This window comes from Saccopteryx leptura, chromosome 8, assembly GCF_036850995.1.
Source record: "Saccopteryx leptura isolate mSacLep1 chromosome 8, mSacLep1_pri_phased_curated, whole genome shotgun sequence".
NCBI classification, from domain to species: domain Eukaryota; kingdom Metazoa; phylum Chordata; class Mammalia; order Chiroptera; family Emballonuridae; genus Saccopteryx; species Saccopteryx leptura.
The window spans coordinates 68,024,268-68,042,389 of record NC_089510.1 but is presented as its reverse complement, the minus strand read 5'-3'; the positions used below and the strand labels follow the sequence as shown (position 1 = coordinate 68,042,389).

The 18,122-nt window shown below is 43.5% G+C and overlaps 1 protein-coding gene and 1 pseudogene across 6 annotated transcripts in view; one reads left to right on the top strand and one right to left on the bottom strand.

Moving 5' to 3' along the window:
* MAP3K13 (mitogen-activated protein kinase kinase kinase 13) overlaps nt 1-18,122 on the top strand; it is a 175,499-nt gene that overhangs the window by 153,137 nt on the left and 4,240 nt on the right. For all 6 annotated transcript variants that reach the window (XM_066348049.1, XM_066348051.1, XM_066348053.1 and 3 more), the window contains exons 6-13: nt 882-1,040; nt 1,431-1,539; nt 8,518-8,627; nt 9,355-9,471; nt 10,351-10,488; nt 11,884-12,649; nt 15,255-15,325; nt 17,662-17,959. In XM_066348049.1, coding sequence (XP_066204146.1) covers nt 882-1,040; nt 1,431-1,539; nt 8,518-8,627; nt 9,355-9,471; nt 10,351-10,488; nt 11,884-12,649; nt 15,255-15,325; nt 17,662-17,959 — 1,768 coding nt within the window. The remainder of the gene's footprint in view (nt 1-881; nt 1,041-1,430; nt 1,540-8,517; nt 8,628-9,354; nt 9,472-10,350; nt 10,489-11,883; nt 12,650-15,254; nt 15,326-17,661; nt 17,960-18,122) is intronic.
* Nucleotides 13,176-13,272, bottom strand: LOC136380256 (small nucleolar RNA SNORA33; annotated as a pseudogene).

The window sequence follows — 18,122 nt, the reverse complement described above, 5'->3', positions numbered from 1 at the left end:
CAAAGTTAAACTTTTGGATTTTTGCCAACCATGTAGGTTAAAAAAAAAAGTATCTTTGGTGCAATTTTAATTTGCATTTCTCTTCTTATAAATAAGGTTGTACATTTTTTCATGTTTACAAACCATTTGTAATTTATTTGTGAACTATTCTGATTTTTTGCTAAGCTTTCTGATCTTTATTATTATCAATTTATAAGAATATTTTATATATTAAGATTAACCTTTTGTGTATATGAATTACAGATACTTTTCACATTTTCTTATTTTGCTTATGGTGGAATTTGTTTCCATGCCAGATTTTCTTTTTCATCATTCTCTCCCTTTATAGCTCTGAATTTCATAATTAGAAAAGCCTTCACCACTCTAAGATTTTTTTTTTAATTTCCCATGTAGTCTTTCAGGATTTTTATGGTTTCATTTTTTATATCTAAATCTTCAATTCATTAAGAATTAATCTTTATGTATAATGAAGTATAAATTTAATTTTCTCTCCAGTTGTCCCAACAGCATTTATTTATTTATTTATATTTTTCCCATTGAATAATTAATTTTTCCCCACTGGTTTGAGATGCCACTTTTATCATATATGAATTTCCTATATGTATTTGGTCTATTTCTGGAATTCTGTTCCATTCCATTAGTCTGGCTGTCTATGCACCGGAGTTAATTCCCGAAGCTTTGTAAAGTGTCTTCCTATCTGGTAGTGTTGGGTACCCCTCACTGACTTTCTTCTTTAGAGTTTTCTTGGCTGTTTCCATTTTTCTTGTAGCAGTATTAGAATTTTAAAACTGGTACACATTTGGTTAAAAATTAATGAAGAGCTAAAATACAAGTCAGTCTTTCTGCACTGTCTTCTGTACATGTTCCTGGTCCTGCTGCAGGTCTTTTGGAGTGGTGCTTTGGGAACTGCTGACAGGGGAGATCCCTTACAAAGACGTAGACTCTTCAGCCATTATTTGGGGTGTTGGAAGCAATAGCCTCCACCTTCCGGTTCCTTCCACTTGCCCTGACGGATTCAAAATCCTCATGAAACAGACATGGTAAGAAATATATTTCTCCTAATATTCTTTTACCTTCTTCCTCAAAACCATATTTACAACTTCTCTAAAACTACAGGGAAGTCTCTCATATGTATTAGGAGTCTTACCTGGTAGTATAAACACTAGGAGCCTTGGAACTATTTACAAACAAAGAATTTAGTACATCTTGAAGTAATAGGCCTTAGTAAATGATAGTCTTATTACTTTACCAGTCCTAAGGGATTACTATCAAACAGGTCACTGATCCTAGAGATTTGCTTTCCATCAACACTGCCTGAGATATAGCCATGCATGGAGTCAAAATGTTTTTTTTTTCATAAAGTAGAACAAAATCTTTATCTTCCTGGACATAACTCCTGAAATGCACAAGCTGCCCTTTTTTACTTTTAGGCAAAGTAAACCTCGCAACCGACCTTCTTTTCGGCAGACACTCATGCATTTAGACATCGCGTCAGCAGACGTCCTTGCCACCCCGCAAGAAACTTACTTCAAGTCCCAGGTAAGTCAGGCAGCTTTCTGCCAGGGGCTACTGGACAGAGAGACAGGGAACTCTCAGTGAGAGCAAGTCATTCTTTAAAAAAGCCCGTTCTGATTCTTATAACAATTGTATCATTCCATCACTGTGAAACATTAACTACAATACCTTATACATTTGACATTTTTGGATTTTTTAAGCACGTCTATTATTTTCTCAATTGAAAAGAACACGTATCAGAATCTGATCTTCATAGCAGGTTCTCGTAAAACTGTTGAAAAGAAAAAGATGATATGAGAGCTGTAATGTATATATATCCAAATTAGAATTACTGCTGAATTTCATGAAAGTATTACTATCTTTGTAGTAGATAAGGTAAAGTACAGAGGAGAGGAGTTAAATACCAGAAAGAGCCCAGGATAGAATGAGGCCCAGAGAGAACCTTTCCTTTAACTTTATAAGTCACTTAGTAGTAGCAAATACAATATAATTTAATGTAGCTGTTAGCTCTTACTGCATTACAAGCCATTTCAAAATTTGTGAAACAATACACTTTTGTTTAGCTCACGATTTTGTGGGCTGGGAATTTGGGCAAGACAGCTGTGCTGCCTTTGACGGGGCACACTCACAGGCCTGCAGTCGGTTGACAGGTCGGATGGGAGGCTGGCAGGTTCCAGATGGCCTCGTTCACAAGTCTGGCAACTGGTTGACTATTAGTTGGAGCACCTCAGTTTTTCTCCACATGGCCTCTTCTCTTGCAGCAGGCTAGCTTGGGCTTGCTCACATAGTGTTCTCAGGGTGACAGATGCAGCGAGAGAGCAAGCTCCAGAGTACAAGTGATTTTCAAGCCTGTGTATGCAGCACACATGCTAATGTCTCATCGGCCAAAGCCAGTCACAGGCCACCCCAGAAGGAGAAATAGACGTCACCTCTTGATGAGAGAATAATCTGCCATAGCACATTGTAAGGGCATGGGTGCAGAGAGAGGGAAAGAATTTGTGACTATTAAGTTAAAATTTTGTAAATGTCACAAGGACTGGTGGTCCAGCCGCTATCAGTATGGATAGGGAGTGGTGGCAGATAAATGTACATGAGGTCCTTCTCTCTACCAGAGCGAGGCAATAGCAAAAGGAGTAAAATGGGATGAAGCTACGGCTTTCAAAATAAATGTGATGATCCTAAATGCTGGCTTTATGCCTGCAGGATTTCTCAGCAGTGTTGCTTTCTCTCACTCATGTAACTGTGCTTCTAAGTGAATTTTTTTTTTTGTATTTTTCTGAACCTGGAAAGAGGAGGCAATCAGACAGACTCCCGCATGCGCCCAACCGGGATCCACCTGGCATGCCCACCAGGGGCGATGCTCTGCCCATCTCGGGCGTCGCTCTGTCGCGACCAGAGCCACTCTAGCGCCTGCGGCAGAGGCCATGGAGCCATCCCAAGCATCCAGGCTATCTTTTGCTCCAATGGAGCCTCGGCTGCGGGAGGGGAAGAGAGAGACAGAGAGGAAGGAGAGGGGGAGGGGTGGAGAAGCAGATGGGCGCTTCTCCTGTGTGCCCTGGCCGGGAATCGAACCCGGGACTTCCGCACGCCAGGCCGACACTCTACCACTGAGCAAACCGGCCAGGGCCCTAAGTGAATTTTTGTAAGATGAATTCCATCTCCACAGTATTTTCCAGTATCATTTCAAAGATTTACTCTCAGAGAAGATATTTTATTACCAGTTGGTGTTTCAGTCTACTCCTCAGAGCCTCCCATCTGCAGAGGGTGATGAGTTTACCTACCAGGGAAGTGTATGTTGAGAAGAGTACTGGATGGGAGGGGCCGTCCAAGGAGTTAAACAGGTCCTCCAATAGCTTTACTATCTGCCCCAACCCAAGGCTCAGAGTATGTGCTTCTCAGGCTGCTGATGAACACCGAGAATCTATGCCCATCAGACACTGAGGATATCTTAATAAAGCCCCAGGGTTTAGGAGTTTCTAAGGAACAGTGAATCAGAGATTCTTAGCCTGTTTCCCAAAGATCCAACACACTTTCTGTAAGCCACAAACTTAGCTCTCTCCCCAACCATGTCTTTAAATGTTTAGTTAGACTTGCCCCTCTAAATTTTTAGTGTTTCTGAGGAATTACTATGTAAGTAAAGTGCTTGATCTTACAGAGAAGAAGAGTATGTAGGAAGTTGACTTAATATCATTTCCTATGCTCTTCAATATGCATTCCGATATTGACTGTTACCAAACAGTGGACAGCACATTCTGGATCTCCTTTAGAGCTATGAAAATTATTGCCTCTCTAGTCAAATACAGGGAGGTCTGGGGCACTGGAGCAGTCATTGGCCAAATAGCTTCTGTTAGTATTCAGGAAAAAAAAGGTCCTTTTGTGAAGTGAAAAAGAATGATAATAAGTACTCTCTAGGCAATCTTTCAAACTGTAAGGTCTGGTGGCAATCACAGCTTTGCTTCCTTTACAGTAAAACTGTACATCCCACAATTCTGAAAATCACTTTCAGTGAGTGTGCTAAGTCACAAGCTGTTGAGACAGTATAACTGTATATACTTGAAAAACTTCAAGTTCTAAGCTGATTTTACTTGAGTGTTTCAGAATATCACTTCTTAGCCAGTACAACATATTCCGAGCCCCAACCATATACAAAGCTCTGTATAGTGCAACTAAGCACCGATAGCATCCTTACTTATACTAACTCACTTTTATCAATACATGCAGTGCTAAAATTCAAATCAAAAAGAAATGGTTCTTTTGGAGCAAGAATATGAAAGGGAGAGGAAGGAGATAGAAGGGAAGGAAGAGAGGAAAACTTTAGTACATTGGACACCTTTTATTTATTTATTTATTTATTTATTCATTCATTCATTTATTTAGTGACAGAGAGACAGAGAGGGGGACATATTGGGACAGACAAACAGGAAGGGAAAGAGATGAGAAGCATCAATTCTTCGTTGTGGCTGCTTAGTTGTTCATTGATTGCCTTCTCATATGTGCCTTGACTGAGGGGACTACAGCAGAGCAAGTGACCCCTTGCTCAAGCCAGCGACCATGGCTCAAGCCTGATGAGCCTGCACTGAAGCCGGCAACCTCGGGGTTTCAAACCTGGGTCCTCTGCGTCCCAGTCTAATGCTGTATCCACTCACTGCACCACCACCTGGTCAGGCGACACTGGACATTGTAATGCTGTTGGCGGGCAGACAGTAGAGAACGTGCAGAGCCGGAAAGTGTTGGGACATAACCATTTATTGGAGGCTCGCAAAGTCAGGCAAGCAAATAAACAATAAAAGTGAAAGAGCTAATAAACAAAGGAAAATCTGCTATTCGCAGTAAGGGTAAGGAAGCAAGGAAAACCGCACCTCACAGTGGCGGGAGAGCCATCTGGGAGAATCACCACCCAGGGGAAGCACCCGTAGCCTTATACAGGCTATGCCCACGTGCCTCTGCCACGTGCTCATGCACTAATCAAGCAAAGTGCTTGCAGCCAGTAAACCCGCGAGCAAGCCTAACACACTGCCCCACAGGGTGCAAGAGCTTCAGTTCTACTGATTGAATAACTGGAAGGCAGAGAAGACAAAAACCTAAACATTATGGCCTTTCCGAGGCCTGATGTGATAAAGACCCATTGATAGCGATAACCCAAGCTTCACTGCAATTTTTCCTTACCTGCTTACACAGGACATAAGTTCCTTGTGAAGCAACCCTGCCTCCCTCCTCCCACTCTCCACATGCATTTTGGGGGAAATCCCCATAAAAAGTAAGGTCTCAAATAGCCTCAAAATAACAACATCTGCTCTGCTTTCCACTGACTGGCTAGACACAGCAGTCTCCCGCCGGGCATCTGCTGGGTGTTACTTTGTTGGCTAGCACTATTTTCTTCTAAAAGACCATAGTCCTTGAGGTCGCCAGTTCCAAACCCTGGGCTTGCCTGGTCAAGGCACATATGGGAGTTGATGCTTCCAGCTCCTGCCCCCCTTTTCTCTCTCTGTCTCTCTCTCCTCTTTCTCTCTCCTCTCTAAAATGAATAAAAATAAATAAATAAATAGAAAATAAAAGACCAGAGTCTCCAGCTGGCATCCCCTGGGTGCTGCCGTGTCCTTAAGGCACTGCTGTCATCCACTGGGAGCCACTTCCTGCTGCACCTGAAGCTCTGGACCTCACAAGGTTCTGAAGCTGCACATTGTTCTGTTTACACAATGAACTCTACCTTTCTTCGTTGAGTTACACCTTATTAAAAGTAAGAGCAGTGCTGGTTGTGGCAGTATTTCACAGGTACTTGAGTGAAACACTGGAACATGCCTGTGACGGTGACTTTGTCAGGGTCGAGTTTGTGCAGGACTCCTTTGTCCTGCCTGACTGATTTCTCTCAGAGGCCCATCAGTCCCTGTGCAAATTGGTTTCAGATATGCCCACACAGTTCTGAATGGCAGGTTAAATGCCATTGGAACTGTTATTACATAAAGACTCTGAGTGTATGTGATGGAACGCCAAAGTTACCATCTACCAGTAAAGGACGCCTTTGGGGAAAGCGTTGTTAATCAGTACCTGCTATTGTCCCACACCCCGTGTTCCTTCTTCTCAGGAGGGAACTTCTTTTTGGAAATTCACTTTCTTATGGTTTTCATCATCAGAAGATTCTCTTGAAGTTTCCCAAACCCATAAGCTAAATATCAAGAGGTTTATTTCCTCCAAAATTAATTTTTTTTAAAAAATCTGTGATATCTGATTCCCCACCACTAGAGGGAGGTATTCCTTTTCCTGATTCCTTTAGGTATTATACTGGAATCCAATGGCAAGGTTTTGTACAAAAGAGGGCACTTTAAGACCTAAATTTGACCCTGCTCCTTATTCTTTTATGTTCTGACAACTCTTTATTGTAAATCTTTGGCCTCTTAAAGCTCAGTACTCTTCCTACTTCATGACTTTGATCTGATGGTCGAAAGAACAGCATTACCTGGGGCTCAACCAAACCTGTACTTACTGCTTAGATACTGTCAAAGACTGTTACCAAACAATGGACAGCACATTCTGGATCTTGGCTTTCTAATGGTGTTGTTTGGAAGGTTTGGTGCCCTAAAGTCAACTGACTGACAGAGATCTTTCTCCAATGGTCAGTCAACAGATACATACAAACACCCACACACACATACACACACATAGCATATTATAAATGAATAAGCAGGATAATCACTTCCTAAGTAATTATAATTTCCTGGCCAGTTGGCTCAGTAGTAGAGCATTGGCCCGGCGTGTGAAAGTCCCAGGTTCGATTCCCAGTCAGGGCACACAGGAGAAGTGCCCATCTGCTTCTCCCCCTCTCCTTCCTCTCTATCTCTCTCTTCCCCTCCCACAGCCAAAGCTCCATTGGAGCAAAGTTGGCCTAGGCGCTGAGGATGGCTCCATGGCCTCTGCCTCAGGCACAAGAATGGCTCTAGCTACAATGGAGCATCGCCCCCTGGTGGGCATGCCAGGTAGCTCTCGGTCAGGTGCATGTGGGAGTCTGCTTACTTTTGAAAAATACAAATAAATAAATAAATGAGAAATGGCAAATTTTGGGAGAAACCTGAAATTTCACAATAACTTAATTGTAATTTGTCTTCCATGATCTAGAAAGATCATTGTTAACATGAATCTAACAATAATAAAATGGCTCTGGAGGAAGATTATACAATTAGAAACATTTAGTGACACCTGTAACCTTCACTGAAAATCATCTTAATCTCATTAACTTCCTGGGATGATATTCTATACATAATTTGAGGAAACATATTCTTTAGTTGTTTTTCTAGAAACTGCTTAGACTATATTCCAGCAGAGGTTTTCCTGACCCCTAAAATTTAGATAAAATTGGTTTGAAATTCCATGCCCTGTGGAAAGACCAATGTCCAAATACTCCTGTGAATTTCTGGAGATCTATAATTTTATGGCCACTCTGGCTCTGCCTTCCTAAAATTCTTGGCCCCATCCCTGCCATGTTGTGATTGTTCCTTTAACTTTGTCCTGTTATTGGCCCAAACATGAAGTTCAGCACCTTTCCTTGATCTCTAAGAAAACAAAAACACTCAGCCAAAGTCAGAGTGAATGTCAGGAGACTTTGCTAAAGGTTTGGGAAATTAGAGGAGGCTGACATTTTGAACAACTGAAATCACATATTAGACATCCATTTCTGTCTTGAAAATTTCATCAGCCCACTAAATTGTTTGGGCATACTACAGTGGTACCTTGAGATACAAACAGACCAACATACAAATTTTTTAAGATATGAGCTGCGACTCGGTTTGTATTTTTGTTCGAGATCCGAGTGAAATCCTGAGATATGAGTCGTGATTTGGGAAGCTGCCGCTAGTTGGCGTGTTGGCGCACGGGTCCAGTATCGGCAGTTTGATATACGAGTTGACTGACTTACGAGCTCGGTTACAGAATGAATTAAATTCGTATCTCAAGGTACCACTGTATTTTTCTTTCCCCTCTTCCTCTCTTCTTCTGTCCATTCCCTCACTCCCAAGTTCCTGTATAATTCTCTGTATTTTAAATTCTGATTCCTGCTGTTCTTGCCTCTTGGGTCTTCTACTCCAAATACTTTTTCAAGATATTTTCATACATAAAACCTAAGAGGAATGCTGGTGCCAGTGTGAAGATGATCATATTCTCGCCGACATCCTTGTACCGTATGGTTATCAGAGCTAGTCTTTCTGGCCGGGCTCTCTCAGCCACCATCTTGACTTGCAGAGCTAGTGTGCTAGCTGTGATGTTTCTGGTAGCCTATCCTGCAAAGAAACTGGCAAAGGGAGATAGCATTGCATGTTGGACTAAATACAAAAAGTGGGGTGAGGTGTGGGGTGGAGACACATTTTCATGAGTTATTTTGCTATCAACTAATATTAACTGAACATTATTCTGTGAACTTCTTCAGGAAAAGCATGCAGGAAAAAAATCTTGTACAAGATCCTAAGTCTGTATCGCGGATTGAGTATTAACAAAGTCTAATTTGTTCTCACCCAGGCTGAATGGAGAGAAGAAGTTAAAAAACATTTTGAGAAGATCAAAAGTGAAGGAACCTGTATACACCGCTTAGATGAAGAGCTGATCAAAAGGCGCAGAGAAGAGCTCAGGTGAGCGATCTCTCCTGCACCTCGTCTCGTCCCCAGGTCTTCAGATATTAGCAGGAACTCTGTGTGGCTCACCATTGCACTTCCTACACATCTTTCACTGTACTATTTATTGTGATTCTCTTCAAATTTGCCCCTAAAACCTAAACCTCCTTTATATCACTGTCTTATCTTCTCCCCCCAACTCTTATCCTCCTTTATTATATCTCTGCAACAGAGATTCCTGGAAAAATGCTGTTTGTCCATTCAGTCCCTGTCCTAGTGACATGGAAGTTAGACATTTATGAGATATAGTCCCTAGTTTCAAGATGCTTATAATATTTTAAGGGATACAAGACAGGTTCATGGATAACAAGTATAATTAGATAGGATTTGTGCTGTGGACAAGTACAAACAAGTGATAATGGCGTCAGCTCTAACTGCCTATTTCCATTAACATAAGAAATTGCCAACACTACCCAAAGGCTACAAATTATATACAAATCACATTCACATTTTATCTGTGGCCCTCTTGGCCATTCTGTATGGCTGGACCTGGCCCTAAGGATAAACCAGTGGGATCCCACTGCACCTTGGCTGATTCATTGCATTGGACAAGGGAGCCTTAAATTTAGAGAGCCCTTGGGCAAATCCTTTTGAGATAAACCATCCTGGTTCTTATTTCATTAGAGCTGATTTTTTGTTCTCCCCTCGTTAGTCAATTACATTGATCCTGTGTTTTCTTTGATAGGCATGCTTTGGATATTCGTGAACACTATGAGAGAAAACTTGAGCGGGCCAATAATTTATACATGGAGCTGAGCGCCATCATGCTGCAGCTGGAAGTGCGGGAGAAGGAGCTCGTTAAGTGTGTATCCAGACTGCACCTGCCCTAGTGATGTAGTGTCTCCATCAGCAGCAATGTGCTGCTCTTCCATGTTACTGCTACTCAGAACTGGCAGATATATTTTATTCATTCACTCAACAGTCCTCCGGGGACATTTTATGTGCAGGTCCCTGCCCATGGGGAGGTTTACAGTTGAGTGGAGTTCTAGAGGAACATGCACTTGAAAGATATTTGCAACTTCACCCGCAGAACAGCTCAGAGAAGGGGTCCTCATCTCATGAAGAGCTATGTTGAGGGTGGGGTCTTAGTGCCCTCTGGGGAAGTGAGGTGGCTTCTGCAAGGGGTTTAAGGTTTTCCTGAGAATAGCAAGAAAATCCTGGGGTCCTGACCAAAACAACAGCTACTGAAATAAGTAGACTTCTACCATTGCATTATATCTCTCATGAGGTGTATTAGGGAAGGGGAGGTCCGTGTCTGAGTTCACCTGTGAGCTCAAGGAAAAACTGAAGTCGGGTTAGTTTGAATCTAATATCTTTTACCCCTTTTTACCTGAATAGCAGCTTGTTATTCAAACAGCCTGTACCTGGTAAGTGTGGCTAGAATCTGTGGGTGGGTTTAGCCTGTGAAACATTCTGCCCATCTTTTCTGTCTGCAGTGACTGAGATGGGCTTTTCTTTTATTAAAGATTTTATTTATTGATTTTAGAGAGAGGAGGGAGAGAGAAAGGCAGGGAGGTGGGGAAGAATGGAAAGCATTAACTCAAAGTGGTTGCTTCTTGTATGTGCCTTGACTGGGCAAGCCCGGGGATTTGAACCACTGACCTCAGCATTCCAGGACGACGCTTTATCCACTGCGCCACCACAGGTCAGGCTGAGATGGGCTTTTTCCTTCATTGTGCAGACGTGAGCAGGCAGTGGAAAAGAAGTATCCGGGGACGTACAAGCGACACCCTGTTCGCCCAATAATCCACACCAACGCCATGGAGAAGCTCATGAAAAGGAAAGGCGTGCCTCACAAACCTGGGATGCAGACCAAACGGTGAGACCCTGTGCTGACTGGATGTTCGGATAAATGGGAAGATATCCCCCTAAAAACACATTATCAGATGATGGTGGGTGTGGCCACTCTACCTCACCATTAGCACACTTGCCTCTAGATAAAACAGAGTGGGGCCTGACCAGGCGGTGGTGCAGTGGATAGAGCATCGGACTGGGATGCGGAAGACCCAGGTTCGAGACCCCGAGGTCTCCAGCTTGAGTGTGGGCTCATCTGGTTTGAGCAAAAGCTCACCAGCTTGGACCCAAGGTCGCTGGCTCAAGCAAGGGATTGCTCAGTCTGCTGAAGGCCCATGGTCAAGGCACATATGAGAAAGCAATCAATGAACAACTAAGGTGTCGCAACAAAAAACTGATGATTGATGCTTCTCATCTCTCTCCGTTCCTGTCTGTCTGTCCCTATCTAAAAACCTCTCTCTGACTCTCTTTCTCTGTCCCTGTAAAAACAAACAAACAAACAAACAAAAAAACAGAGTGGGAACATAAGAGAAAGTATAAGTGTATCATGGACCCTAGGAGTCCATGCTTTAGTCTCTGAGGCATAGATGTTTATTATCTTAGCATGGAGTAGGGAAAAGAGAAATAAACCGGGGGCCAGACAGACCTGGACTGAAATCCTGGCTCTGCCAATTACGAGCCGTGTGATTGGGGCCGTGCCGCTCACCCTCTTTCAACCCCAGGAGTAAAATGCTATAACTATAGCACATGCGATTTTCTTTTTTTGACCCCTAATGCACAGAATTGGGCTAATTAGAATTCTTGATTTATGCAACCTTGGTCCACAATTGGCCCACTTTTACTTCTTTATTTAGTTAGTTGAGTCCCTACTATGATCAAGAGTCTTTGTTAGTGTCCTTCACAAAAATGAAGAAGACAAAGTCCCAGCCCTCGAGAGGGCCGTGTCTAGACCGAACTCCCTGAACTCAGCCTCATTAACCCGACCTTTCCTTCTCTGGTGCCTGAACTCTTTCCTTTGTGATTCCCTTGTAGGATCTATCCAGATCCATTGTCGGACAGATTTCTGATCATGGGCAAATGCCCAGCCTATATGTTGGCATATTGGCCCCAAGCTGATAGCTAATTCTATGAGGAAGAGATCAAGAAGCCTGTAGGGTCGAATTAGAATTTAAAGGGGATTGTGTACCTGGCCACAGGCACAGAATAAAATCCAGAAGGCACAAAGGGAATCCTCTGTGAGTAAACATCTAGGTTGTTTCTAAATTTCTGCTCTTTTGGGCAATACATTAATACAGTATCTTCAAACATACATTTTTGTGCCATCCATTATCTCCCTGTATGAGACGGTGTACTTTAAGGCTTGGGATACAGTTCTACAAACTTTTATATGTTTAAAACTAAACCTGTCCTGTTCCCCCAGGCCAGATCTGTTGAGGTCTGAAGGCATCCCCAGTATGGAGGTGGCTCCTGCTGCCTCCCCTCTGTCCGGAAGCCCCAGAATGTCCACCTCAAGCAGCAAGAGCCGATACCGAAGCAAACCGCGCCACCGCCGAGGCAACAGCAGAGGCAGCCACAGTGACTTTGCAGCTATCTTGAAAAACCAGCCAGCCCAGGAGAACTCTCCCCACCCTGCTTATCTACATCACGCTCAGTCCCAGTACCTTTCTCTGCAGCCACACCAGCAGCCCCTTCCTGCCACATCCCAGAGTCACCATCCCAGGCTCAATGTGCACGGACAGGACATTGCAGCCTGTGCCAACAACCTGAGGTACTTTGGCCCGGCAGCAGCCCTGCGGAGCCCGCTCAGCAACCACGCTCAAAGACAGATGCCTGGCTCCAGCCCTGACCTCATCTCTACAGCCATGGCGGCCGACTGCTGGAGAGGCCCTGAGCCGGACAAGGGCCAGGCCGGCCCCTGGGGCTGTTGTCAGGCTGACCCGTATGACCCCTGCATCCAGTGCAGGCCGGAACAGTGTGGGTCCTTAGATGTTCCCTTTGCTGAGCCAGTGGGGAGGAGCCCCGACCTTTACAAATCACCAGCACACAATCTCCTCTCAGAAAATGCCCAAGGTTCTGAGAAAATGGAAGAGAGTGAGTTCCACGGCTGTCGGGCGGCCTCGTCCCCTGGCGCCCCCCATCACACCACCCCGCCAGTGCTACCTCGGAAAACGCGGCCCCTTCAGAAGGTAGGTGGGGCGACAGCGGTGCATGCCGCTGCCTTTGTAGAGTGGCAGAGCCTGTCATGTTCTGTGCATCATAAAACATGCATAAAACAGGTACCTTTTGTAAAAGGATGAGCTAACAAATGCACAAACAGAAGCTTCTTTTAAGTACTTTCTTTTCACTCTGTTCAAGTGATGGACTTAGAAAAACATTTTGAGAACTATTGAACCAGTGGACTGATGGAAATATACATCATTTATTAATAGATAACCAGCCATATATTAGGGACATATAATCACAGTAGTTTGGAAACCATACTCTAGTCTAGTCCTGAGGGACATTGCAAGAAGGAAGGACCCCATTATAAAACAGGTTTGGTTCACACAGTATTCTCTGTCACCTCAGGGAGATTCCTAGAGTACATTTACAGATCCCAGACTTTGAGATTTGTAGTAACCTCATTAATCCAGCATTTCCCTCACCGATTTGACCACACTGCCTTTTAAAATAATGTCAATTAACCCCCCATGAAACTAATTTTCTTTTTTTTCTTATAGCCATTTTCAGGGACCTTAATGACTTTAAATGTCTTTAAGGCTCATAACATGGCTTTACTATTGCCAGCTTTCTCCAGTGGAACTAATTTTCTTCACAATGTATTTTGGAAAACATTGCCTTAATTAATAGCCATCATGAACTAGTGAGTTCTCAGTCATTGAAACCTGTTCCTTGCTTCCTTGCTTACTGGCCATCTTGGGTCTCTTAGCTGAGGGGGCAGCCCACCAGTGTGGTTATGAGCATGAGCTTGGGAGTCAGATGGACCTGAGTTCAAAGCCAGGCTCTTCCACTTAGTATCTCTATGAACCTTGGTGTCATTGTCTACGAAATGGGGCTAATAATAGTGGACCCTGCCTCATTGGTGGATATGAGGATTAGATGAATTAATACATATAAAGCATTTAGAACAAGGCCTGGTACATAGCAATCTTCCAAAAATTGTGAGCTCATTTTGCTGATGAGTTAAAAATAAGATTATGTATGAAAAGTATTTAGCACATGGTAGCTAGCCACTCAATTCTAAGTATTGTTTCATAGCACCATCCTTACTCATCAGAAGTTTGGGTCTGAACTAAAATGTACATGAGAATGTTTTGGTCAACTGGCCCTCTAATAGGAAAGAAGTTGAAGCTGAGGACTGCTGCCCAGAACTGCATTTCGTCCCCCACAGAAAGGGCTACTGCTAAGTATTCCCAGGAATTAAACTGTGTTTCAGGCGGTACAATAGATTTAGGCTACTCCAGTCTCTACTCCCCCACTCCTATGGCCAGTAACATGTATTTTTTTTGGCAGGGTGGGTAACAACTTTCTTGAGATGTAATTCATATATCATACAGTTTTCCTATTAAAGTGTACAGTTCAGCTCTTTTTATTCAGAGTTGCACAGCCATCACCACAACTAATTTTCATCACCCCAAAGAAACCTTGCACCCTTTAGCAATCCCCCTTCCCCAGACCCCTCCCAAGTAACAAGTATCTTTGAACCATTCCAATGCCATTTTGGAGCCTTCTAAGGGTCTTCAGGCCAAGGAGCACACACCTTATACATTTGATCTCGTTAGAACCGCGTTCCCAGAGGGCAGTTCAGCTTCTCTCTACTAAGATACACAACCGTGTGTACCCTGGGCTGAAGAGCTCGTCTCAGCAGTCAGGATATCTGCGTCCCCGTCTTTCCCACTCAGAAAGCAGATCAGAATGCAAGCGGGTAAGACTGACCTTCAAAATAAATTGTCCTCGATCTTTGGTACAATTACTTGGACCCAATTGCCTACCTCACAAAGGATTATAAGAATCAGTGCACCATGATGCTGTGGTTAAGGACAGTTGGTGTTAGTGTGGCTATTCCTATGCACTTGAAGAGAAATGGAATTGTCCCTGTGAGGGAAGATCACCTACTCAGGACACTTACCCAGCCTCCCAGATTGACCACAGAGCCCCAGCAATCATGAGGCCTCATGCTGACACAATAACATACTAAACACCTGCTCTGTATGCAGCATTGTATTAATGGTGGAGTGAGGGCTAGAGTTCAATAATATATGGTCTGACTCTCAAGTAATATGTCTTAGTAGTGGAGATGATACAAGCATAATAAGTATAATATCAGTGGAAAAGTGGTACATAAAAGCAGGAAAAGTAGTTGGGCTTTGAACAATTGAAAGATCACTTGGTGGAGTCTCTGTGACAAAGCCTGGAACCACTAGTGATAGTGATTACATGAGACTCCCCTAAACTCCAAGACCTCTTCTCCAGTTTCCTCTGTCACTCATCTCTGGACACTTTCACTGAGGCTTCGCCTCCCCGAGGACAAAGATAACATTTTATTCAGTTCTGTATGTCTTCCAGCAGCTAGTGCCAGGCCTGTCATCATGGACATCCAGGAAAAGTTGCTAAAAGAATAAATGAAAATAAATATGTTTAAAGATGACACTTAGCAAGCTACTACTCAATGCCTATTGATAAATGAATCTTTGTAAGGACTCAGTGTGTGTGTGTGTGTGTGTGTGTGTGTGTGACAGAGAGAGAGAGAGAGAGAGAGAAATAAAACTCTTTTCTCCTTGTTTTCCTTAGAGTGGAGAGGAGTCCTCCGAAGAGGAAGAAGGGGAAGTAGACAGTGAGGTTGAATTTCCCCGAAGACAGAGGTAAAACCATCAAACACACGATTGCTCTCCGTGTAATCAAAGAAATCCTGAGTGTGCCACCCTTCCTGTTCAATTGCATGTCACTGTCTGCAGCCACCCTGTAAGGAAACTTGCACTCACTACTTCTGGTTTCCCACTGCCACATTTTGGCAACTGCCGATGCACAGCCAGTCCCAGGTTATCAGAATTCACTTCGTAAGGACTTCAAGATGAAGACCATAAGTACAGATTCAGTTACAACTGGGAATACAGTGGGCAGCTTATGAGGGAGGGCCATGTGTTTTATGGATATTTTATTGGTTTCTAGTGTACCTCCCTGAATTAGTTAGCTTGGGCTTCTATAACAAAATAGCATAGACTGGTGGCTTAGACAACAGAAATTTCTTTCTCACAGTTCTGGGTGCTGGGAAGTACAAGATTAAAGATCCTGGTGAAAACGCTCTTCCTGGGTGCAGACAACAGCCTTCTTCCTGTGTTCTTATATGTTTAGAGGTGGGAGAATGAGAGAGAGAGAAAGAGAGAGGTATCTTCCTCTTTTTATAAAGCCACATTCTATAGGATTAGGGCCCCATACTTATGACCTCATTTAACCTAATTATCTCCTAATAACTCTATTTCCAGATTCAGTCACATTGGAGGTTAGAGATTCAACATATGAATTGGGGGAGGGAGGCACACAGTTCACTCCATAGCACTCCATGCCTTGGATTTTATGTCTCAAGTTGATTATAATTGAATTAGATTAGTTGAGTCTTCTTCCTTCCACCCAGCCTCAGAAAGAGCTTCCTGTTTAGCCAGCAATAGTAATTTTGCTTCTAGGATTAAAGAAAGACCACAGCCCCCTACATCTAGAATAGAACTACTCCTATGTAAATGCATGGAAGGTAGTGTTACCATTTTTGCTAGTAGGCATTTTGTTCTTGAACAGTAGAGCTCTGAGAATCCCTGCAAGGCTTGTGTACCTGCCTGGACACAGGAATTCCCTGCAAACCAAGGGACTTCAGGTCCTTTAGTAAACTGTATTTTGGGTCCCCGCACTGTGCACAAAAGTGAAATCTGTTCTCATCTCTTGAGCTGTTCTTGCCGTGAAGCTACTGCTGTCTTATTGTCTGCTTGGACACAGTTTTATCCTATGCAACCAGACTGAGCCTGAGTAAAATGTACTCATTCTATTGGCATCACAATGATGTTACTAGATTTTGTTCCTATGACACACCATGAACTCAGCCTAGCTAATGGTTTCCCACTTTTCTTTTTTTGTTGTTCTATGTTCTATGATGCAAATTATATTTGTTTTTTACCACATGGTTTGCTTTCTATAATATTCTTCTCCCTGTCTCCCTAATGGATGACCAGCCTTGAGAACTTGTATGAGTCTTACCTTCACTCTCCTTTCCCATATTGGCTTTATTCTTGTGACCTTGACCACCCCCAGCCCACCACTTGGCCTGGTCATCAGCCAGGCTCAGATCATATGCCATCAAAGTCACTTTGTACAAAGAAATGCAGAAAGATCAGACAGTGCCAGAGGGAAAGGCAGTCTCCTTTTATTATTTGTCCTGTTTTGTTTTTAAACTAGTAGAAGCTAACAGCATTCTTATTTACTAAGGTACTTGTAAACCATAGGAAAGAAGTGAGGAACTTCCACAAATTTTTCTCCCACTATTCCCCCACCCCCAAACTTTGTCTTATCAGAGCAAAACCCAGATGTTAATGGGAATGAGCCACTGAGTGGCTGGGCAGTGCCCACAGCTGCAGTGAATGTTCCTTCCAAGCTCATTGCTGCTGGGTAAGGGTTGACAGGGTGGTGAAGGTGCTCCTTCAGGGCTGCACTGCCGGCTGGGGCGGAGGGGCAGGCAGAGAAGGACACTGGGTGGAGTGTGAACAGACTCACCCAAGCCACAGCCCTGCCTTTTCTGATGGTGTGGCCTTGAACAAGTCGTTTCCCTTCTCTGGTTCTAGTTTTCTGATCTAGAAAATGAGTTAGACCAATCTCCAAAGTCTCTTTCAGCCATGAGGATCTGGGATTCTGTGAATAAGAAGCAAAATGGCAATCTGAACTTTTCCAGACCATGCATAGGTGTATGCAGTATGATGAGAATAGCTGATGTTTTTAAAAACCAATGGTAGCCATCAGCTTTGAAGATGAGCCACATAAACATAAATTTCCCTCTCAGTTGCTTTCAAGTTAAATAGTATTAGCCTATCTGGATTTGACTTTCTCTAAAGGGCAGGAAAATCTCTAGGTGACCTCTCACCAGGGCTACGATTCACAAACAAGGTAAGGAAAGTAATTGTTCCTGTAATTAAGTTATTCTGGTTCTTTGTGGTTCTAGACCCCATCGCTGTATCAGAAGCTGCCAGTCATATTCAACCTTTAGCTCTGAAAATTTCTCTGTGTCTGATGGAGAGGAGGGAAATACCAGTGACCACTCAAACAGTCCCGATGAATTAGCTGATAAACTTGAAGACCGCCTGGCGGAGAAGCTAGATGACCTGTTGTCCCAGACTCCAGAGATTCCCATTGAGATATCCTCGCATTCCGACGGGCTCTCGGACAAAGAGTGTGCCGTGCGCCGCGTGAAGACGCAGATGTCTCTGGGCAAGCTGTGTGTGGAGGAACGTGGCTATGAGGTGGGGCCTCTTCCCTTCTCCTCTCATCACTTCCCCTACCTGTGGCTCTGTGGAGTTAAAACATGCTCAAGTCCCAAGGTCCTTTACAGTTATCATTTGGTATAGAAGATACAACACTGGCCCTGGCCGGTTGGCTCAGTGGTAGAGTGTCGGCCTGGTGTGT